General features: G+C 46.9%; 1 protein-coding gene across 3 annotated transcripts in view; it reads right to left on the bottom strand.

The window, feature by feature from the left end:
* The window catches only part of LOC140393896 (collagen alpha-3(VI) chain-like), a 132,613-nt gene that overhangs the window by 22,821 nt on the left and 85,851 nt on the right, over positions 1–23,941 (bottom strand). The window contains exons 3-6 of one of the 3 annotated variants that reach the window (XM_072480498.1): positions 17,504–18,106; positions 15,244–15,852; positions 6,744–7,346; positions 3,557–4,165 (exon numbers count right to left, since the gene is read on the bottom strand). In XM_072480498.1, coding sequence (XP_072336599.1) covers positions 3,557–4,165; positions 6,744–7,346; positions 15,244–15,852; positions 17,504–18,106 — 2,424 coding nt within the window. The remainder of the gene's footprint in view (positions 1–3,556; positions 4,166–6,743; positions 7,347–15,243; positions 15,853–17,503; positions 18,107–23,941) is intronic. The other 2 variants (XM_072480506.1, XM_072480515.1) reach the window with 2 other exon arrangements.

The raw sequence follows: 23,941 nt of genomic DNA, 5'->3' as shown, positions 1-23,941 counted from the left end.
GCATCCTGGGATTCCTCTCTAATATTTCCTCTTGATTCCTACACCCCTGCCGAGTTAGTTTTAAGCCGTCCCACCAGCACCAGTAAAACACAAGGAACTCAGTCCCAGCTTTGTTCAGGTGCAACATGTCCTGTTTGCACAGGTGACATTTCCCCCAGAGCCAGTCCCAGAAATCCCAGAAATGGTGCAGCTCCCTCCTGCACCATTTTCCCTGCCATGCATTCGTCTGCCTTATCCTCCTATTTCTGTACTCATCTTCACGTGGAACTGGAAGTAATCCGATGACTATATTTGAGGTTTTCAATGCTAATTTTCTGCCAACTCCCTAAATTCTGTTTGCAGCACCCCATCTCCCTTCCTACCTAAGTCATTTGTACCAGTCTGGTCCACGTCGAGGCTTGGGGAGCAGTGGCCAGCGGGGCAACGCGACCAGAGGCCAGGGCTGAGAGTGAGAGAGCTGGGTGGCAACCGGCCCGGTGAGGGTGAGAGCAGAGGCCAGACCAAATATCCTGCTGCAGCAGCCAGGCAGCCAGCCAGGACCGCACGTGGCCATCGAGGCTCGAGGTCCAGCCACCTGAGGGAGAGTTGGGAGGTGCAATGGCAAGGCAGGCACCGGCATCATGGTTTTCGGGGACCAGCAGGGCAACTTGGCCAGAGGCAAGGCGAAGAGTTAAAGGGCTGGGAGGCAACTGGACCACGAGTGCGAGAGCAGAGGCCAGGTCAGATAACCAGCAGCGGCAGACAAGCAGCTATCATCAGCACACTTGTGAGCTTGGGTCGTCGAAGGGAGTAGCTGCAGGGGCAACCTGACCCCCAGGCCAGGACTGAGGAGGGCAAAGAAGCTGGCTCTTTCTGAAAATTCATATTTGTCGAAATGAAGACAGATCAGTCACGATGAAGAGAACTATAAATCTGCCAGTCAAAAATGCAGGCAATTGAAGGCAAGAGGACGAAGCAGGGAAAAAAGACAACATGACATTTTACTTGAAAAGGTTTGAATTATTGCGCAGTGCCCAAGCTGAACATTCATCCTCAACAACAACATCCACAAAAGGTTTTGGGCACTGGTCCGATGACTACGGACCTGTCAATTTCCGGAGACAACACATCTCCTGAAAAGCTTGACCACAAAATGGACTCTGAAATAGGAATGGAATGACAAGATATTGCTCATGCTCATTGTTCTGCTGCTGAAGTGAGGGAAGAAACCTATCCTGAAGACATTGCCTTATGGCCAAAACCTGTCCCACTAGCTATGATTGAATATTTCATAATAAATTGACCAGGTAATATGGAAAATTTGGGAAAAGGGTTTGAAGTTCGAGGCTGAAAGCAGTTTAAAAGTCTTCATGAGAAATGGCTTGACAGAAATTAGAAATTGGTAGATTTTTTTCAGAAGTCTCTAAGGCAGTCTATGATTCCCTTGTAAAGAGTAACAATAATTTGTTGATGGGTACTCGAACTGGAGAAATGTTGGAAAACATATTGCTGATCATGAAATTTCCAAAACGTAGAAACATAGCAAATAGGAGCAGGATGAGGCCATTCTGCCCTTCGAACCTACTCGCCATTCAATATGATCATGGATGATCGTCCACTAATAGCCTAATTATGCTTTCCCCCCATATCTTTTGATCCCCTTTGTCCCAAGTGCTATATCTAACTGCTTTTTGAAAACATACAGGGCGCGATCCTCCAACCACATTGCGCCAGAAAAGCAGCTCGCCGTGGCGCAGCGTGGCCGGTGAAAGCCGGGAGACCGCTACCACGCTCTGATTGGTGCTCCCACACCACAGCCACCTCTCAGTATGCCTGCCTCCACCCATTGGCCAGGGGCCCATGCTGCATTGCTGTATTTTATTGTTAGCCTGCCTCTGCTCATCAGCTTCTAAAAGTGACAATACCATTATGGGTGGCATGGTAGCACAGTGGTTAGCACTGTTGCTTCACAGCACCAGGGTCCCAGGTTTGATTCCCGGCTTGGGTCCATGCCTTTGCGGAGTCTGCATGTTCTCCTCGTGTCTGTGTGGGTTTCCTCCGAGTGCCCCGGTTTCCTCCCGCAAGTCCCGAAACAGTGCTGTTAGGTAATTTGGACATTCTGAATTCTCCCTATGTGTACCCGAACAGGTGTAGGGATGTGGCGACTAGGGGCTTTTCACAGTAACTTCATTGCAGTGTTAATGTAAGCCTACTTGTGACAATAAAGATTATTACTACTCCACCACCTCCCCAATCACCGACTAGATAACGTAGACTGGAAAGATATGTTTCCCCTAGCAGAGAGGCCAATTACTGGGGGCTGGAGGGGGGGGGGGGGCACAGATTTAAAGTGATTGGTACAAGAATTAAAGGGATATTAGGGCAAACCTTTTCACCCAGAGAGTGGGAGATACCTAGAATTCACTACCCTGATTGGTGCTTGAGGCAGAAACCCTCAAATCATTTAAAAGTTACTTGGATCTGCACCTGAAGTGCTGTAAGCCGCAAGGTGCTGGAAAGTGGGATTAGAATGGGCGGCTAGTTTCTTCAGCTGGTGCAAACTTGATGGGCTGAATGGTCTCTTTCTGTGCCGTAACTTTTCAATATTATTTTATGGCTATGGACGAGGAGTAGAGGAGAGGGATACAGGAATTAGATAGTTTTTTGAAAGATCTGATACAGGCACAACTAAATTCCTTCTGTGCTGTGTGCTTCTATGATTCTAAATGTAAAGAGTCTGAAAGGTTGTCTCAATGCTTCTCATGTTTATTTGTTGATGCTCTACCATGTTTAAAATGCAGTTTTGTGACCTACATGTTAAGCACAAAGACTTAATTTAAATAGACAGATTGTGGTCAGACTTACCCTTTCCTCAGCCTGAAGAAAATGATCTTCATTTACCCCATGGCACAGGTCTGTGGAGGCACTGGCTGGTTGAGTTACCTTCAGCCACCTTGCTTCCAGGTCGCAGAGTGGCTACTTTCCCCTGCAATACCTCTTTTTTCAATAAAGTGGATAGTCCTGGCCATTTTCCCACATCTCTTTTCCATTGCTAATTTAGTAATTTCCTGGAGCCAGAACATAGCTGCCTTGAAGTGAAGCAGTCCCTTTAAGAACAGCTGCTCTCAGATGGACCTGATAATTACAGCAGCCCCTTTGCAAAAGAAAAACTGGCAAAGCATCTTCACATTATATTCACTAACTGATCAATTTCAATCAATAGTTGCAGAATCTCACCTCAGTGCATGGATAGCACTGAATCTGCCCCACAATCTACAGGACTGAAGAGCAGATTTACACACATGTATTATATAAAATCCCTCATCTATTGACACTTGTAACTTGCCTTTTTCATTCATTTTTGCAAGGACCATGGTGTGACACCATGATCAGTTGACAAAACCCTCTTACAATCTCTCCAAAATGATACACACTTAGTGGGTGGATGGGCAATATAATTTGTTGTTTGCAACTGAATAACAAAGCGGTGTTCAGTGAGTCGAACTTGTTGGCAACCTAAGGATTCCTATTCATTTATAACATCGTAAAGCATTTTCATCAAACTACCAAGTCATACCTTTGGTATTCTTCACTGTCGGCATTTCAGACACGATTTTCTTTACACCAGTTAGAGTTGACAGTGGTAACAGCACATCCTGTTGTATCTCTGGAAGAGAAGTAAATTCATCCAAAGTGTAAACCAAACTGGGCCACAAAGCAATCTGTTGTAGTTGTTGATTTATGGCATTCTCAGCTCCGATGACTAAAGTCATCACACCAGATCGTAGCAGAGTATCTGATGGCTTTTTGATATCATCTCTTGATCTTCCACCAGTAAGTAATATCAGAAACTGTGGCACACCTTCCTCTTTCCTGCTTCCTGAATATTTTGTAAAAATATATTTATGGACATAATTCAGTGCTGCTCCAGTGTTGAGCACAGTACCGCCTCTCAGTCGGAGTCTGTTTACTTCAGAGATAAGGTCATCCTTTGATGAGTAGGTGTTTAGATAGAACTCAGGTTCTGCAATATCGCTATACTGTACCAGACCGACTCGCACTCGATCACTTCCAATATCAAGGGTCTCAATTATTTTTGTGACAAAGTCACGAATAGCTGGTAAATTTGTGTCTCCAGTATGAAATGATCCATCAATTAAGAACACAATATCTTTCTTCTCAGTTTCTGTTACAAATAAACACAAGAAATACAAACAAGTATTTATAATTTCTATAAATGAAATGCAGGATTTTTACAGATTATAAAGAGACTTCAGGAGTAATGCTCTATTGAGTTTTCAAGTTGATATACATTTATGTACCTCACTGAATCATAGGCTGCATCTTTGCATTGTTCCAAATTGCTATTGCCAGTGAAATTGTGTGTCAGTTTCGGTAAAATTTGAGATGAGTCGATCGGCGAACTTTACTTCCCACACCCAATCCTATCCAATCTGTTCCAGCCTTAATTATCAAAGAATCTCTATAGTGCAGAAGGAAGCTATTCGGCCCATCAAGTCTGCACTGACCCTCTGAAAGAGCACCCTACCTGGGCTGACTTCCCTGTCCTAACACTATATATAACTCACCTAACCTATACATCCCTAAACATTAAAGGACAATTTAACATGGCCAATCCACCTAACCTGCACATCTTTGGACTGTGGGAAGAAACCAAAGCACCTGGAGGAAACCCACGCAGTCACGGGTGAAAGTGCAACTCCAACAGACAGTGACCCAATGCCAGAATTGAACCCGGGTCTCGGGTGCTGTGAGGCAGCAGTGCTAACCATTGTGCCACCGTGCCGTCCCACTTTGTATTCTGAGGTCTGCATTTTGAGAGTGTAGATTTACTGCTGCATAAGCTATGACCATGCTCCGCTCATTCTGCCAATGATTCTAGGATAGAATAAATTGCGGTGAAACCCCTTTGATGCAAACAGCATAAATGGGTTCAGACCACAATCTGTGCAGAAAGGAAACAAACTGTAACGGATGCAGCAGGAGGTTGGGGCTGACAGGTGGAAAAGGATAATTGTTTTACTTTTGCTGTGATAATCATGAGTCAAAAGGTGCAGACTGATGTTCTCCCTCCTGGACGACACAACCTTGCTTCGATCTATGAAAAATGAGCCATTCATATTTCAGGAATGCAATTCTTTCCCAAGATTCTACTGTTCTTGCTGTGGGAAAACTCCAATACAGCAAATATGATGTTATCGTACAGATTATGTTACAAGGAACAAGAGTAATTGCCCAAGTAGACACTAAACCAGTCTTCTCCAATATATTCATCACTAGTTATGTCGGGTTAATTGGGAATTGATATGTGGCTAATTGCATTTCTGATCTGTAAGTAAAAACCGAGTAACAGACACACTCTTTGAGCATGTGATCTCGATCTCAGTGCTCATTCCTGCAACACGTGTACTCCAACCATTTTTGTGGACTTGTGGATGAAATATTTCAGATGAAAAATAGAGTGAGTTAGTGTTTTTTAATAATTGTGAGGGCTTCACTTCTTCGGTTGTTGGATATTGGTAGATGTTTGCCAAATAATACATACTCAATACCAGACCAGATTTATAAAGGAGAGGCATTCAATGAACCAGCTGAGGAATCTTAGGACACTCTCCACTACTCCAGAAGTAACCATTAATCTGATTGATTGTTGTGTTACAGAAACTGTCCTCCAGTTAATCACTGGCAAACGAACATGTTATCCATTTGAATTGTTCAAGGAGGAAAATGCACCATATGAAACCCAGGGTTCAGGAAGGTTCAGGATTCTGAATCTGCTCTGTGTTGTGTTCATTGATCTTGATTAGTTACATTAATAGCTGACTACAATTGGCCTCAGCAATGCTAGGTTAGAGCTGAGAAAAAGCAGGCAAAATTCCTGCTCCTGATGTAGTGACTCATAATGGAATGTACATATATGTGAGGATCAGGTGAGGGCAGGTAGGGGCTGTGCTTTGATGTGTTCACCAGTTCGGTAGCTGACTGGCATGGACTATCCAGATTCGCACATGATTCATGGCTACATGAAAACCCATGAAAATGTATCGAAGGGCGAACAGAATCTCTGCAGGACTCTGCAGGAGTAATTTTGACTTTGTGTGAAATGGGTGATAGTGAATGAGTCACCATCACCCATTTTATACAACCACACAAAGCCAAAATTGCCTCCTTCGTCTGCAGGAGAGCAATAAAAATTGAAAAAGGTGAAAAAAAACTGTTGCGTGCCTGCTATTGTACAAGGAAACCAGCATAAAGGCATTTTGTAATTTGCTTCTGTGTGCATTTCAGAGTGCATCATGCTGTGATACTATAATCTTCTGATAAACTCATGTAACAATCTCTCCAGAAAAAGAGATCTCTTTAACCCGGGGTTACCCCTTTCTCTGGATCTGTAAAGACTTAATTAGCTGTAAATGCTCGCATTCAAAGCATTGTCTTGCATCTTTGACTTTGTCTATATATATATTTCTGGAACCTACCTTTTCATTCACCTGAAGAAGGAGCAGTGCTCCGTAAGCAAGTGATTTGAAACAAGCCTGTTGGACTTTACCCTGGTGTTGTAAGACTTCTTACTGTCCAGAAAAAAGAACATTGCTTTTCTATAATGCTGGGGTGAAAATAAATATAAATGATGTTCGCATATTCAGAGAGGAGAGAAGATTGTTCAAAGCCAAGTTTTTCTGATAAATGTATCGCAGTATAAGACAAATTAGCCAAAACATTGTCATTCAAAATGCAGTTACCTTCGGTTGTTGGGTCTGTCTGCCGTTCAGAAGCTTTCCTCACACCAGTTAGTGTTGACAAAGGTAAAAGTATTTCCTGCTGGATATCTGGGAGATAAGAGAACTCTTTCACTCCAAAAGCTAAATTGGGGTCTGAACTAACCTCCTGTAGCTGTTTGATCACATTCTCCACTCCAATGACTAACGTTGTAACACCAGCTTGTGACAGGGCGTCAGATGGCAGTTTCACATCATCTCTCGATTTTCCACCAGCAATAAGTACCAGAAACTGGGGAACACCTTCCTCTTGTCTGCTTCCTGAATATTTGGTAAAAAGGTATTTAAGTACATAGTTCAGTGCTTTTCCAGTCTTGAGAACTGCGCCACCTCTTTGCGTGAGTCTTCTTACATGAGAGAGAACTTCATTTTTTGATGAGTAGGTGTTTAGAAAGAATTCGGCTTCTGCAACATCACTGTACTGTACCAGGCCTATTCGCACCCCATCGCTTCCAATGTCAAACGCAGTAACTATTCTTGTAATAAAGTCACGGATAGCAGCTAAATTTCTTCTTCCAACATTATGTGATCCATCAACAAGAAACACGATATCTCTCTTGTCCATTTCTGTTATGATTACCAAATGAAATACAGAATTACTGTCACTAAATAACACATATTTGGAAGTTCTGTAAAATAAAAGCGCTCCATATTAGATTTCCAAAAGACCCTGGATTTACCTCTGAAGGTACAGAGATAATTCTTAAAGTCTCAACATTTAAGGCACTGTCAGATAAGCAAGTGTTGCTCGTGTTAATTTACTCATCAATTAAATCATTTGTCAGCTACGCTATGACTTGAAGTATGTTGGTATTTTGGGGAAAGCTGCTATTTCTAACCTCATGCATGTTATCATAGAATCATAGATTATCATAGAATTTACAGTGCAGAAGGAGGCCATTCGGCCCATCGAGTCTGCACCGGCTCTTGGAAAGAGCACCCTACCCAAGGTCAACCCCTCCACCCTATCCCCATAACCCAGTAACCCCACCCAACACTAAGGGCAATTTTGGACACTAAGGGCAATTTATCATGGCCAATCCACCTAACCTGCACATCTTTGGACTGTGGGAAGAAACTGGAGCACGCGGAGGAAACCCACGCACACACGGGGAGGATGTGCAGACTCCGCACAGACAGTGACCCAAGCGGGAATCGAACCTGGGACCCTGGAGCTGTGAAGCAATTGTGCTATCCACAATGCTACCGTGCTGCCCCATATATTCAGCAGGTCTGTATTCCGCCGATGGCCTTCTGCTGACTCCTACCATAGGACCTGATTTTAACTCAACTCACTCAATGAAGTCCAAGCAAGCAGGTAGTTATAATCAACCAGGGACTAAAAAGCACCAATGCCTCACCAAACCATCATCTGAACTAACCTCTTGCAGCTGTTTGATCGCATTCTCAGCTCCACTGTAACACTAGCTGGAAAACAGGGCACCTCTTTGGCTGTTTCACATTATTATTTGACTTTGGCCCATTCTCAAAGTTTTCAATTTCAACTTGCATTTCTGAGCAGGCCTCAGGTCAGCAGAATGCTTCTTTAAACAGAGCAAAGTCCAATGGCAATGCAGCTTTCTCGCCAGATAAAGTGAGCAAGAAGAGATGATGAGGCCAAAAGAGACACCACCTCATCCCTCCCTCGTTCTCAAATACAAGTAGACCTTCCCAAAACATGTGACTCACTCGAATTGTTCTGGGAGTGGGGGGCTTACAAGGCAAAAGGATATTGCAGCATTAATTATACCCAGAGTGTGACAGGAAGGGACAGAGTGTACAAACAAAAAAAAACAGCAACAATTAGGGTCAAAGAGGGAATAAAAGGTAAAAAGATAAAATAAATGGTTCTTTACTTAAATGCACATAGTATTCAGCACAAACTAAATTATTTAACGGCACACATTGATGTTTATGGGGATGAACTTAAAGATGTTATAGAGTCATAGAGGTCTACAGCACAGAAAAGGCCCCAAGGCCCAATGCTTCTACGCCAGTCAAAAACAACCACCTAACTATTCTCATCCCATTTTCCAGCACTTGGCCTATAACCTTGTATGTCTTGGCATCGCAAGTACACATCCAAATACTTACATGTTATGAGGGTCTCTGCCGCCACCACACTTTGAGGCTGTGATTTACACACTCCCACCACCCTCTGGGTAAAAAAGATTTTCCTCACATCACCTCTAAACCTCCTGCCACTTACCTTAAATCTATGCCCCCTGGTCATTGAACTCTCCATCAAGGGGAAAAGTTTTTTCCTGTCTATTCTATCTATGCCCCTCATAATTTTATACATCTTAATCACGTCCCCCCTCAGATAAGGAAAACAAGTCCAGTCTATCCAATCTCTCTTCATAGCTAAAATTTTCCAGCTCAGGCAACATCTTTGTAAATCTCCTCTGCATCCTTTCCAGTGCTATCACATTCCTCCTGTAATTTTGATCCCAGAACTGCACACAATACTCCAGCTGGGGCCTAACCAACGCTTTATACAATTCCAGCCTAGCCACCTGGCTCTTAAACTCTATGCCTCTGCTAATAAAGGCAAGTACACCATATGCCTTCTTAACCACTGCATCCACTTAAGGTACTAGTGTACATGCACACCAAGGTCCCTCTGATCCTCAGTGCTTCCCAAGATCCTGCAGTTTATCATGTATTCCCTCGCTTTGTTTGTTCTGCTCAAGTGCACTTCCTCACACTTATCCAGATTGAATTCCATTTGCCACTGTAAGGTTTGTCTTATTTCTCTCTCTCATAGATAAGTCAGCCCGGTTGAATGAATGTAAAGCAAAGTTTATTTCTAAAGAACACATTTTGGTACATTCACACAAACTTAATTGAAAATGCTTTTTCCTGTGTCTCTCGAAATGTCCTTGAGGCACGAACAAGTAGAAACAAAATCTTCAAGATAAAAGTGACTTCAGATTTACAAAATTAAAAGTCATTTCAACAAAGGCCTTTAAAAGTAATGTTTATTCTCCGAAGGCTATAATTTCTCTGCTAATCAATTAGACGGATCACATTCTTAAGGGGATCGAGGGGCGGGATTCTCCCGCAATTGGCGGGGCGGCCCGTACCGGCACCAAGAGCAGCGCGAACCACTCCGGCGTTGGGCTGCCCGGAAGTTACGGAATCCTCTGCGCTGGAGGGGTTGGCGCCGCGCCAACCGGCACCGAAGGGCTGCCGCTGGCCGCGCGAGTTGGCACATGCGCAGGACTGCCAGCGTGTTCTTGTACATGCGTAGAACCGCCGGTGTGTTTCCTGCGCATGTGCAGGGGGTTTCTTCTCCACATCGGCCATGGTGGAGCCTTACAGAGGCCGGCGCGGAGGGAAAGTGTGCCCCCTCGGCACTGGCCCGCAGGTCGGTGGGCCCTGATCGCGGGCCAGGCCACCGTGGGGGGACAGCCACTGTGGGGCCCCCCCCCCGGGGCAGGATCCCCCCCCCCCCCGCCCCCCCGAGGATCCCGCTAGATGGCCGACAAGCCAGGTCCTGCCGGGATGGTTCATGTCCATTTCACGCCGGCGGGACTGGCCGTAAATGGGTGGCAGCTCGACCAATCGGGGCCCGGAGAATTGCCGGGTGGGCCGCTGCCAACTGCCCCCGATCAGCACGCCGCAGTCCCTGCCCCCGTCCGAAAACCGACGCCGGAGAATTTGGCAGCCGGCGGCGGGGCGGGATTCATGCCGCCCCCCCAGCGATTCTCCGGCCCGACAGGGGGTCGGAGAATCCCGCCCCTTATCTGGGTTTAGCCCCTTACTTAGTTTCATTGGTTCTAAGTAAAACTCGCTTGATTCATTCAGAAAAATGTCAGTCACTTAACAGGCAATTGGTTAATTAGACATTAATTAGACATTAGACACTCTAAATTAATTAACTGTCCCATGAGTTTTGTCCCACGTTCAAACTCCCTATGTCACGTCTGGTCTCAGTTACAATATTGTTACAAGCTTGTCGAATGTACTTTTCATATCATATATCGTATCGGACAAGTAGTACATTATTCGTAACATTTGAGACAGTGATGAAAAGTATTCAAATGATCATATTTCTGCAAATGCAGTAATTTTCAAGAATCATTTTAGCTAATATTTTAAAGGACCCCCATCTATAATTATTGAATCCAACAGCCGCTAATCAACCCATCTGACCAGCTCGTCTATATCCTCCTGTAATCGAAGGCTATCCTCCTCGTTATTTGCCTCCCCATCAATTTTTGTATAATCCGCAAACTCTCGTACATTCAAGTCTAAATAATTTACATAAACCACAAACAGCTAGGGCCACATCAGCAATCCCTGCAGGACTCCACTGGACACAGGCTTCCAGTCAGAAAAACATCTCTTGACCATCAACCTCTGCTTCCTGCTACTCAGCCAATTGTGGATCCAATCACAGAGCCGTGATTACAAGGAGATCAAAGCTGGGAACTAAATATTCAAAGGTATGTGACTTTTCATAAGGACAGGTAGGAAGGAAAGGTGGTGGGGTAGCTTTGTTCAAGATTAAATAAGTACGATTGCAAGAAATTATCTTGAATTAGAGGATGTAGACTCCATATGGGTGGAGGTAAGAAACAATAACAAGGGGAAGAAGACACTGGTGGAAGTAATCTATAAGCTCCCAAACAGTAGCTCTTCTGTAGGACAGAGAATCAATCAGGAAATAATGAGGAATTGTAAAAAAGGCAAGTACATTAATCATGGATGACTTTCGTCTTCAAGTGGATTGGGAAAATCAAATTGACAGGTAGCCATCTTTGGGGCGGCCCAACGCTGGAGTGGTTCCCGCCACTCCATCCCTTCGGGACCCCCCGCCCCGCTGGGTAGGGGAGAATCCCGGCCGGTGTTTTTTTCCTCTCTGTGCCCCAGTTACTCCACGCCCTTGCAGCCAAGGGCACACTTCACTGCTCCTATCTCACCCAGCCTGAGTGAGGAAGGTTGGGCAGGTCAGGTGTTTTGGAATATTAACGTTGGTAAGTCCGTCAAGAGTGGCAATCTGCCAGAGATTTCGACTCGAGGAGGTTATGGGCCAATACAATCAAGCAGATTCAACATAGCTTTATGAAGAGGAAATCATACCTGACAATCTTATTAGACTTCTTTGAGGTAATAACAAGCAGGATAGATAAAGGGAAATCAATAGATGTAATATACTTGTATTTCCAAAACATGTTGAATAAAGTACCACACAAAAGGCTGCTGAATAAAACAAGAACTTATGGTGTTGAGGGTAGTATATCAGCATGGATAGAGAATTGGCTAATGAATAGAAGACAGACAGTTAAGATAAGAGGGGCATCTTCCAGATCGCAACCTGTGCCTAGTGGAATGTCACAGGGATCGATGTTGGGGCCACAATTATTTACAATATATAAATGAATGACTTCGATGCGAGAAGAATATATTATTGCCAAGTTTGCGGAAGACACAAAAATAGGTGGGGAGACAAGTGATGAGGATGACACAAAGAGTCTACAGATGGGTATAGCCAGGTTAAGTTAGTGGAAAAAAACTTGACAGATGAAATATAATGAAATAAATTGTGAATTTATGCATTTTGGTGGAAGAATAAAGGTGCTGAATATTATTTAAATGGAGAAAGATTGCAGAAAGCTGCAGCATAGAGGGATTTGGCGATCCTTGTGCATAAATCACAAAAAGCTAGCATGCAAGTTCAGCAGATAAGGGAAGTCTTGATAAAACTATACAAGGCACTAGTTAGACCGCATCTGGAAAACTATGAACAGTTTTGGTCCCCTTATCTAAGGAAAGATGAATTAGCATTGGAGGCAGTCCTGAGAAGGTTCACAAGGTTGATCCTGGGTATACAGGGATGTTTCTTTGAGGGGAGACTGAGGAGGTTGGGCCTGTGCTGATTGGAGTTTAGAAGAATGAGAAGCAACTTTATTAAGACATACAAGATACACAGGGGGCTTGACAGGGTAGTTGCTGACAGTTTGTTTCCTCCTGTGGGAGAATCTAAGGCCACAGGGGATAATCCCAGAGTAAGGGGTTACTCATATAAGACAGAGATGAGGAGAAATTGCAGAGGGCTACAGAGGCTTGGTCATTAAGTATGTTCAAGGTTAAGATAGACAGATTTTTAATCAGTAAGGGAATCAAGGGTTACATAGAAACATAGAAAACAGGAGCAGGAGTAGGCCATTCGGCCCTTCAAACCTGCCCCACCATTTGTTATGATCATGGCTGATCATCCAATTCATGTAGCCTAATCCTGCCTTACCCTGATAACCTTCCCCTTCGCACCAAGAGCTAAATCTAACTGCTTCTTAAAAATATACAGTGTTTTGGCCTCAACAGCTTTCTGTGGTGGCAAACTCCACAGGCCGACCACTCTCTGGGTGAAAACATTTCCCCTCATCTCAGTCCTAAATGGTCTACCTTGCATCCTCAGACTGCGGTTCTGGATAAGGTGGGATGGTGGAATTGAGGATCAGTCATGATCTAATTGAACGGTGAAGCAAACTCGATGGGCTGTGCAGCTTACTCCTGCTCCTATGTCTTCTGATTTTATGGACTGCTAGCAGCTGTCCTTACATACATAGAACATAGAACATACAGTGCAGAAGGAGGCCATTCGGCCCATCGTGTCTGCACCGACCCACTTAAGCCCTCACTTTCACCCTATCCCCGTAACGCAATAACCCCTCCTAACCTTTTTTGGTCACTAAGGGCAATTTATCATGGCCAATCCACCTAACCTGCACATCTTTGGACTGTGGGAGGAAACCGGAGCACCCGAAGGAAACCCACGCACACACGGGGAGAACGTGCAGACTCCGCACAGACAGTGATCCAGCAGGGAATCGAACCTGGGACCCCGGCGCGCAATAAAGCCACAGTGCTAATCACTTGTGCTACTGTGCTGCCCTTTCAGTTCAGCCAAGCACCAACTCCCATGCAAACTGCATAACTGCCCACAGATCATGAGTTGTTTAAAACCTTTTCGGGCAGACACATGAAATCCAGAAGTTCAAATCACCTGGGCTTCTCACTGCTGAGGTCAGTTGCCTCTCACCTCACCCCCGCCTGCCCCATTCCCACTCTGGGTTAAAATTGAGCCTCATGGGTCAGAAAGAACCATGAAGTCTTTCTCTCGGCTGTTATTTTTTTTCTTCTATTTCGGTAAGATATCTTTCAGAAATGTAACTTTCTGCTATTTTCATTTTTCTGAATGTTCCTATTCTATTGTGAGAATAATTTAAGCTTTTACCGCTATGAGCCAAGGAGTTGTCTTTGGGCAGAGCCCACATAATGATGATGGCCAAGGTTTTCGTATATCACAGTTTAATGCATTTGTTTGGAGAAACACAACTGTTATAAAACAGGGAGAGACAGGCAGATAACAGATGTTACGGTTAGTAAAAGGCCTGGCGGTCGCTGCTGATTGCAATCAAGCCCTTTCCCAAAGCCCCTTTCCCACTGCCCTCTCTCTACTCCCTCTAGGAACTTATCTGAGGTGACTATTAATGATTCTTCATTCAGTGAGGTGCCTGTGGAGATGGAACAGGCAACATTGTAGGAGAGTTGGAAGGACACATTTTTCATATAAACTGGCCTACTTTCAGCTACTTGATACAGCTCAACCAGTAAATGAATAAACAAGAAATTCCTATTCTTGTTAAAAAGGCTTTCACAACATAAAATTGAAATGCTGATTCACTTAAAGATATTTCTTGAATCAGACCAAAGCCCAACTGATGTCAAATTGGTGAATAGAATGCCTGCAATGCAGAAGGAGGCCATTCAGTCCATCGAGTCTGCATCCTCCGAAAGAGTACTCTGCCTAGGCCCACACTTCCATCCTAACCACGTAACACCCCGCACATTGATCTTGGCCAATCCACCTAACCTGCACATCTTTGAACACTAAAGTGCAATTTAGCATTGTCACTCTGCCTAACCTGCACATCTTTGGACTGTGGGAGGAAACCAGAGCACCTGGAGGTAACCCAGGCAGACACGGGAAGAATGTGCAAATTCCATACAGCCAGTCTCCCAAGGCTGGAATTGAATCCGGGTCCCTGGCACTGTGAGGCAGCAGTGCTAACCACTGTGCCACCGTGCTGCCTTATGTTGAATATACACATTGATTGGCAACAATTGTCACACAGCAATTTATTGTCTTTTAAATGCGCCATATTGCGTGATTGATGTGAATGAAATATCTTTCTCCAGGGGAACCTTACTCAAGGAAACCTACCATTGATCATCGCTTATCAAAAGTAGCTTAAACGCATGATGGCAATTGAGAGCAAAAATTAGTAACCACTTTATATGGAATGCATTTTCCCCCAGTGCTGTTTTATTCGAGCAAATCTGAATACTTTAACATAGAATAAGTTTTTGCACAAGAATTACGTTTCTCAACACTGTGTTCAATAAGTTATTTAAAACACCCAAACCCAGAGTAGTTGCTAAAATGTTCTGTTACCTTTTTTAACTGGAACATTTGGTTTCTCATAAACTATGGTTACACCAGCCAATGTGGACAGGGGTGCCATCAATCGTTCTTGTAATTCTTGTAGAGAATGGAAATCATCAACACGGAACTCTAAACTGGGGTCAATCGCAACCTCGTGTAACTGTGCTGGATCTACATCCCCGGCTCCAACGGCAAAGATCATTACAGCCGCTCGCTTCAGGGTGTCTGCAGGGTGCTTGACCTCATCCTTAGACCTTCCACCAGTGATCAGCACCAAAAACTGGGGAACACTGTCCTCCTTCCTACTTCCGGCAGCTCTGGTGAAGTGGTTTTTAGAGGTGTAGTCCAGAGCTGCACCAGTGTTAAGTGTCCAACCACCTCTCAAACTCAAGTTTTTCAGAGCAGTTTGTAAAGCAGATTGTGTTGTGTGGGTATTTAAGTAAAATTCAGTTCTTGGAACATCACTGTACTGTACCACAGCAACCTGAACAGAGTCTGGTCCAATTACAAATTTGTCAGTTATACTCATGATAAGTTTGCAAATTTGCAAAAAGTTAGCTCTTCCCACACTGGAACTGCCGTCGATCAGGAATACGATGTCCCTCTTGCTGATTTGAACTGCAAAATAACCATAGGTTAGTTGAAAGGTTTGTTTGAAGTCATTGCATCGTTCAAAATAATACATTTTTATTTGTACTTAGCAGCATAAAGTGAAGATTCTTTTTATGCAAAGGGCTCGAACAATATTGAACTGATTGAACCATGGCAAATCATGACTCACAGCAGAGAACTGTACAGATTGTGCAGATATTTAATGAACTTGCATGCTAGCACTTTGTGATTTATGCACAAAGATCCCCGAATCACTCTGTGCTCCAGCTTTCTACATTTAAATAATATTTAACTCCTTTATTCTTCCTACCAAAGTGCATAACTTCATGTTTCCTACATTATATTCCACCCGCAAAGCTTTTTTCCCACTCACTTCACCATCTCTATCCCTCTGTAGACTCTCTGTGTTATCCTCACCACTTGCCTTCCCACCAATTTTTGTGTCATCTGCAAAACGTATAACTCCAGCACATAGCTACCCATTCTGAGAGAAAAGAAGTGGCATTTAAGCATATGCCCAATGTGATTTTCCAAATAATAGCTGTAAATGAGTCGGGTCTAACACACAGGGGTATGAAATTTAAAATTAATTCTCACAATGATAAATACCAAAGCATTTGAAAATTCGTTTTTCACAATTTATATTAAGTGCTTACATAAATTGTTACTTATTTAATAAATAAACATACATAAAACACAAAATTAGATAACTCTTCAGCACGGAAAATAAACAAGTCCAACAAAGAACAATAAAAGGGTCAACTCCTAATTGTAGATTATATATAAAGCAGTAGCAATGTTTACGTCCATCACTACATAGCAGATAGAAATGAGGTCTGCTATTGAATTATCTCTAAATGGGAATAAATACATTTTTTCTTTGGCATGCAGTGTGCAGAATAGTGGGAAGCATTAATATTAAGGAAAAATACTACAGATCTACAAATCTGAAATATAAACAGAAAATGTTGGAAATACTCAGCAGGTCAGATATATCAGCCCATGTGGAGAAAGAAACAGTTCCAACCAGAGGTCACCTGCCTGAAATATAAACTGTCTGTCACATACATGCTGCCTGGCCGGTGGAGCATTTTGTTTTAATTTCACGACAATTTGTCCAAATTTTGTAGAGTGGCAAGTCTAGTTCTGGGTAGCCTAAGCCCAAACAACCTAATGGCTAGAGATATCATAGAATCCCTACAGTGCAGAACGAGGCCGTTCAGCCCATCGAGTCTATGGCAACCCTTTGGAAGAGCACCCTACCTAGGTCCATGTCCCCACCTTACCCCGTAACCACACCTCATCGTTTTGCCACAAAGTGGCAATTTAGCATGGCCAGTCCAACGAACCTGCACATCTTTGGACTGTGGGAGGAAATTGGAGCACCTAGAGAATCCCATGCAGACAAAGGGAGAATATGCAAAGTCCTACAGACAGTCACCCAAGGTCGGAATCAAACCCAGGTCCCTGGCGCTATAAGGCAACAGTGCTAACCTTATCAATGTATCTTTGAAAAGGCCAAAGTCTTTCCAAAGCGAAATACTGTGTTAAAGGAAAGCTGGTTGACCAGGGAAAATGTCATCAATTTTGTTGAATGTCATTTATATAATTAGAGATGCAATAAAACAAGTGTTTACAAAAGTTGGAAGCTACGCACCTTCAGCCTTAGGTTCTCCCACCTCAATCACCAATTGTTTGGTAGCCACTAATGAAAACAGTGACATCAACCCTTGTCTTGTGGTAGCCATGCCTTGGAAGTCGGGAATGAGCATAACAAATGAAGGATCGGTAGCTATCAGTTTGGCTTCGGCTGCATCTGCGTCTTTCACCCCAACAACAAATGTAAACGTGCCACGCTTTTTTATTGAGAACACTCCCCGTTTGACATCATCAGTGGACTGTCGTGAAGTCATGAGGACCATCACCTGAGGAACCCCCTCCTCTGCCCTGCTCCCAGCCGATGGAATGAAATGATTGTCAATCAGAAACTGAAGAGCCTTTCCAGTGTTGGCTTGGTCTCCAATTTTCTGCCAAAGATTTTTCATGGCATTGAGGACTCCTCTTTTTGTGGGATACGTGTTTAAATAGAACTCCGTACTGGGGGTGTTACTGTATTGCACCAAGCCAATTTGGATGGCATCAGGGCCAATATTGAGATCTTGAATGAAATTTACGATGAAAGAACGGATGAGCTGAAATTCATTACTTCCCAAATGTCCTGATCCATCAATTAGGAAAATTAGGTCAGCTGATCCCTGCACTTTAAAGAGAAAGATAAAATATGAACATGTTAAAACAGAGAAAGCAAAACAATCCAGTAAAAAGGAAAGACTTGTATTTATATAACATATCCTTAGAATGTCCCAGTGTACTTCAAAGTCAATGATACAGTCAACCTTTGCCACGCTATCACTGTGGTAATATAGGGAAACACATCACACTTTACAGAAAAATCTATTTAAGATAAAAGCTTATATATTTTTTTTTAAATTTATTTCATGGATGTTGGCTCTGCTGACAAGGCTAGCTTTTGTTACTCATCCCTAAAATGGTGAGCCGCCTAGTTGGATTACTGCAATTTTTCAGGTGTAAGTACTCCCACAGTGCTGTTAGTAAGGGAGTTGCGGGATTTTGATCATCTGTCAGTGAAGGAATGGCAGGGCATGATGGTGTGTGGCTTGAGGGAAATTGCAGGTGGTGGTGTACCCTTGTACTGACTGCCCGTGTTTTTCTGCGTGGTAGATGCCGCAGGTTTGGAATGTGCTTCAAAAGAGTCTTGGTGAGTTGCTGCAACGCATTGTGTATTTGGTACACACTGCTGCTACAGTGCATCAGTGTTGGAGGGTCTGAGTGTTTAAGGTGGTTGATAGGCTGCCAAGCAAATGGACGTCTATCTCATGGATGGTGTTGAGCTTTTTGAGTGTTGCTGCAGCTGCACTAATCCAGGCAAGTGGAGAGTTCTCATTCAAACTGCAAACTAGCACCTTGTAGATGGTGGACAGGCTTTGGAAGACAGGAGGTGAGTTACTCGCTGCAGAATTCCCAGCCTCTGGCCAACTCTTGTAGTTACTGTATTTATATGGCTGATCCAGTTCAGTTTCTGGTCAATGATAGCCCTCAGGATGTTGATAGTCATGCACAGAACCAAGAATAAGAAAGAAAACTAAATAAATCTTATAGATTGTAAGAGAAATGATAGATTGAGGTGAAAATGAGTTCAAATGTGTTCAAAAAATAGGAAAGAAGAGTTCAGAAAAGGTGTGGTAGACTTAGCCCTGAATTCAACATAATGGAGGAATAAGAAAGTTTGTGTAGAATGGTGAGTTTGTAAGAAAGGACAAAATACATTTCAAGGGAAGCATTAATGACAAAACAGTATGAGAGAGTCAAGAAAGGTTAGGACTAGACAAGCTGAGAAGATAAAGGCTTCCTTGCAGAATTCTGTGGCAAGGAAGCAGTATGCAAGTGTTGCACAGAATTAGCTTAATGGAGTTAAGAGTTTCTAACATGAAAATAAGTTTAAATTTGATGAGGTAATAAGCTGTTCTCTTTCCAAGACCTCTAGAATCTTCTGTGAAAGATAAGCAAAGTGATACAAGAGACGTATAATTGTTAAAGTATGTTTACACCTGCTGCCTCACAGCTCGAGGGTCATGGGTTCAATCCTGGGTTTGCACTTTCTCCCCGTGTCTATGTAGGTAGGGTTCTCCGGTTTCCTCCCATAGCCCAAAGGTGTGCGGGCTAGGTGGATTTGGCCATGCTAAATTACACCTTAGTGTCCAACAGGTTAGGTGGGGTTACTGGGATAGGGTGGAGGCATGGGCTTAAGTTGCGTCCTCTTTCTAGGGGCCGGTGCAGACTTGATGGGCCGAATGGCCACCTTCTGCACTGTAAATTCTATAATTCAAACCGGAGCACCCGGAGGAAACCCACACAGACACAGGGAGAACATTCAGACTCCGCACAGACAGTGACCCAAACTTGGAATCGAACCCGGGTCCCTATCGCTGTGACGCAACGGTGCTAACCACTTTGTTGCCATTGCTGACTTAAAGATAGGGAGGAAACTCAATTGTGAGGAGGGGTCTACACCCCCTTAGGGGCTGGTGTAGCACAGTGGGCAAAATAGCTGGCTTGTAAAGCAGACCAAGGCCAGCAGCGCGGGTTCAATTCCCGTACCAGCCTCCCCGAACAGGTGCCGGAATGTGGTGACTAGGGGCATTTCACAGTAACTTCATTTGAAGCCTACTTGTGACAATAAGCGATTTTCATTTTCATTTTCATTTCATTCTCATTTTCATTTTCAGTAGGATATAGCTAGGTTAAGTGAATTGGCACAGATTTGCAGATTGAGTATGATGTGGGAAAATGCAAACTCGTCCACATTTGCGGAAAATAGAAAAGCAGTATATTATTTAAATGGAGAAAGATTGCAAAGCTCTGCAGTACAGAGAGATCTGGGTATTCTGGTATATGAATCACAAAACCTTAATATGCAGGTACAGCAAGTGATTAGGATGGCAAATGGAATGTTGCTGTTTATTGCAAGGGGAATGGAATATAAAAGTACGAATGTGTTGTTGCAATTTTATGGGGCTTGGGGAAGATCATGGGTGTCATTCTCCGACCCCCCAGCGGGTCGGAGAATGGCCGTTGGCCGCCGTGAATCCCGCCCCCGCCGGTTGCCGAAGTCTCCGAAGGGAGAAAAGTCGGCGGGGCGTTAATGGCGCCGCAGACGTCGGAGAATGGCACGGGTGGCCGCAAGGCAGCCGATTTTGGGCCTGCCGATATTCTCCCGTCCGGATGGGCCGAACTCCCGTCGACGTGATGACCGTTCACGTCGACGTAAATTAAACCTCCTTTTAATCGGCGTCAACCTGTGCTCCAGGTTCACGCCGACCAGCGTGGAGGTGAGTGACGGCCTGGGGGTTGGCCGCTGGGCAGGCGATGGCGTGGCCGCAGTCTGAATGTGTGGGGAGAGGTGTGTCTAGGGTTGTGTGTGTGTGTGTGTGGCGGGGGGGGTGGTTAGAGTGGGCTGGGCTCCGGGGGAGTGCCGGGAGGGGGGTCAGTGCCGGGGAGGGGGTTGGGGGGTCCGTGCCGGGGAGGAGGATGGGGGGGTCCGTGCCGGGGAGGAGGATGGGGGGTCTGTGCCGGGGAGGGGGATGGGGGGGGGGGTGGCCCGTGCCGGGGAGGAGGATGGGGGGCCCGTGCCGGGGAGGAGGATGGGGGGCCCGTGCCGGGGAGGAGGATGGGGTCCGTGCCGGGGAAGTGGATGGGGGGCCCGTGCCGGGGAGGAGGATGGGGGGCCCGTGTCGGGGAGGGGGATGGGTGGCCCATGCCGGGGAGGAGGATGGGGTCCGTGCCGGGGAGGAGGATGGGGGGCCCGTGCCGGGGAGGAAGATGGGGGGCCCGTGCCGGGGAAGAGGATGGAGGGCCCGTGTCGGGGAGGAGGATGGGGTCCGTGCCGGGGAGGAGGATGGGGGGCCCGTGCCGGGGAGGAGGATGGGGGGCCCGTGCCGGGGAGGAGGATGGGGTCCGTGCCGGGGAGGGGGATGGGGGGCCCGTGCCAGGGAGGAGGATGGGGGGCCCGTGCCGGGGAGGAGGATGGGGCCCGTGCCGGGGAGGAGGATGGGGGGCCCGTGCCGGGGAGGAGGATGGGGGGCCCGTGCCGGCGAGGAGGATGGGGTCCGTGCCGGGGAGGAAGATGGGAGGCCCGTGCCGGGGAGGAGGATGGGGGGCCCGTTCCGGGGAGGGGGGGGTGCGAGGGCAAGTGAGTTGGTCCACCTGGCCAGGTGCCAGCCTCCAACAGTTGGACCCATGCGGTCCATGCCACCTGGCTGGGGGGAGGAGGGGATATGGGCAATGATGACATGTCGTCGTTCCTCCCCACCCCCACCAGGCCGTCATGTTTTCCGATCATCCAGCGACGTTGGCCGCCATGGCGGCAGCCGCTAATGTTTATGTTACCCTGGATGAGGAGGAGGAGGAGCGTGCCTGAGAGGCAGCGCAGGCTGCCGCAGAGGGGCAGGCGGCAGCCGCCCAGGCTGGAGGGACACCTGACCGACAGGATGAGGAGGGGGAGGAGGACGTCGCGGCCCCACGGCAACGGAGGCACCCGAGTGTGTACCGGCCCCGGCCGGTCCATTCCGGGACCTCACGGACCAGGAATGCAGGAGGAGACTCCGGATGAGGCGGGAAACCGTGGCACACATCTGCCACCTGCTGGCACACCTGTCACCGTGTGGCACTGGTGGGGGACACCCTCTCCCCGTGTCCGTCAAGGTTACGGTGGCCCTGAACTTTTATGCAACGGGGTCATTCCAGGCACCGAGTGGGGACCTGTCCGGCAAATCGCAGACATCGGTGCATCGGTGCATCCGGGCAGTGACAGATGCCCTATATGCCATGGCGCACCGCTACGTCCGCTTCCCCGTGGACCGGGCCAGCCAAGATGCCCGGGCCGTGGGCTTCTCTGCCGTGGCCGGGTTCCCCATGGTCCAGGGCGCGATTGATGGGATGCACGTCGCCGTGCGGCCACCTGCAGATAACAGGGCCGTGTTCACCAATAGGAAGGGGACCTATTCGATGAACATACAGGTGGTCTGCGACCACCGCATGATGATCCTGCACGTCTGCGCCCGTTACCCGGGCAGTGTACACGACTCATACGTGTTGTCGCGGTCATCCATCACCGGCATGTACGAGGGGCACCATCCCCGGCTGAGGGGTTGGTTGCTGGGCAACAGGGGCTACCCATTGCGATCGTGGCTGATGACGCCTATACGGAGGCCACGCAATGAGGCGGAGAACCGCTACAATGATGCCCATGTAGCGACAAGGGGAGTGATAGAGAGGTGCTTTGGCGTGCTGAAGATGCGTTTCAGGTGCTTGGACCTCTCTGGGGGCGCCCTCCAGTATTGGTCAGATAGAGTCGGCCACATCATTGTGGTGTGCTGCGTCCTGCACAACATAGCCCAGCAGAGGGGCGATGTGCCGCAGGCAGAGGAGGGCAGAGTGGAGGAGCAACAGGAAGAGGCGCAGTCCTCCCCAGATGAGGGGGATGGGGGCAATGGTCAGGGCAGACGGGCTAGACACAGGCGGGTGGCTGTCCACAGTTACCGGCTGGCCCAGCGGGCACGGGACAGGCTGATAGCCGCCCGCTTCACTGACTAGATGGGCGTGGGAATCGGGTAGTACGGCCACAGACCGCACACCATGGCAACAGCTGACCACCCACACCCCCCACCCATCCACCCACCCAGCACCCTCACCCCCCTCCCCAACCCCCCCACCCCACCCGCATGCACACCACCTCCCCCATTGCCGATCCACCTGCGGCACAACGACCGGGCTCACACAGTTGCGGGTGGACGCGTGTCTATTGCAGGCCATGGAGGATGATGACAACCCGCCCTGCGATGAGCTCCTGGCTCCACATCGTTGGACTATGTCTGACCCATGGCCACAGTACCACCATCCACCCGGACTATCCCTGCATGCGGCTGTGACACTGCAGCGCACGGTCCCGTCCTCTGCCCGGGGGGATGTTGATGGCGGCCCAGGGGGAAGAGGCAGACTCACCTGGGGCTGAGGTAAGACCACCCCTCACACACACACACTTGCGCTCAACGTACATGACACCCCCGCCTGCTTTGGACAGAGCACAAAGGTAGTTCAGTAGGTGGAACATTGACTTTAATAACCAAAGGAGTTCATGCACGTGCCGTAGCCCCTAAAACTGATCTGTGCCCTGCACCCGTGCCAACTTACTCAGTGTCTAATTGTTTGGCCTTACGGGCCCTTTGACTACGTCTACATGGTTCCCCAGACGGTACAGCAGAACTGGAGGTGGCCTCCTGTGATTCCTGCCCTCTGACACGGGATCCCTTTGGCGGCCGTTTCCTGGGGTGTCCTGGCCTAGATGGGCCAGGCTGTGGCCCGGGCGACTGGGATGGTGAGCTGCCAGCCTGTCCTGACCGTTGCCCACCTGATGCACCTGGGACGGAAGGGGGGGAGTCCGAGGTGTCGCGGTGTTCCGGGACCTCCCCTACAGGGGGACCCGGGACGGACCACACCACCTCCTCCTCCCTCGGGG

The sequence above is a fragment of the Scyliorhinus torazame genome, chromosome 2, assembly GCF_047496885.1.
Source record: "Scyliorhinus torazame isolate Kashiwa2021f chromosome 2, sScyTor2.1, whole genome shotgun sequence".
NCBI classification, from domain to species: Eukaryota; Metazoa; Chordata; class Chondrichthyes; order Carcharhiniformes; family Scyliorhinidae; genus Scyliorhinus; species Scyliorhinus torazame.
Note: the sequence above shows the minus strand (reverse complement) of the source record. Positions and strands in the feature narration are given on the sequence as shown.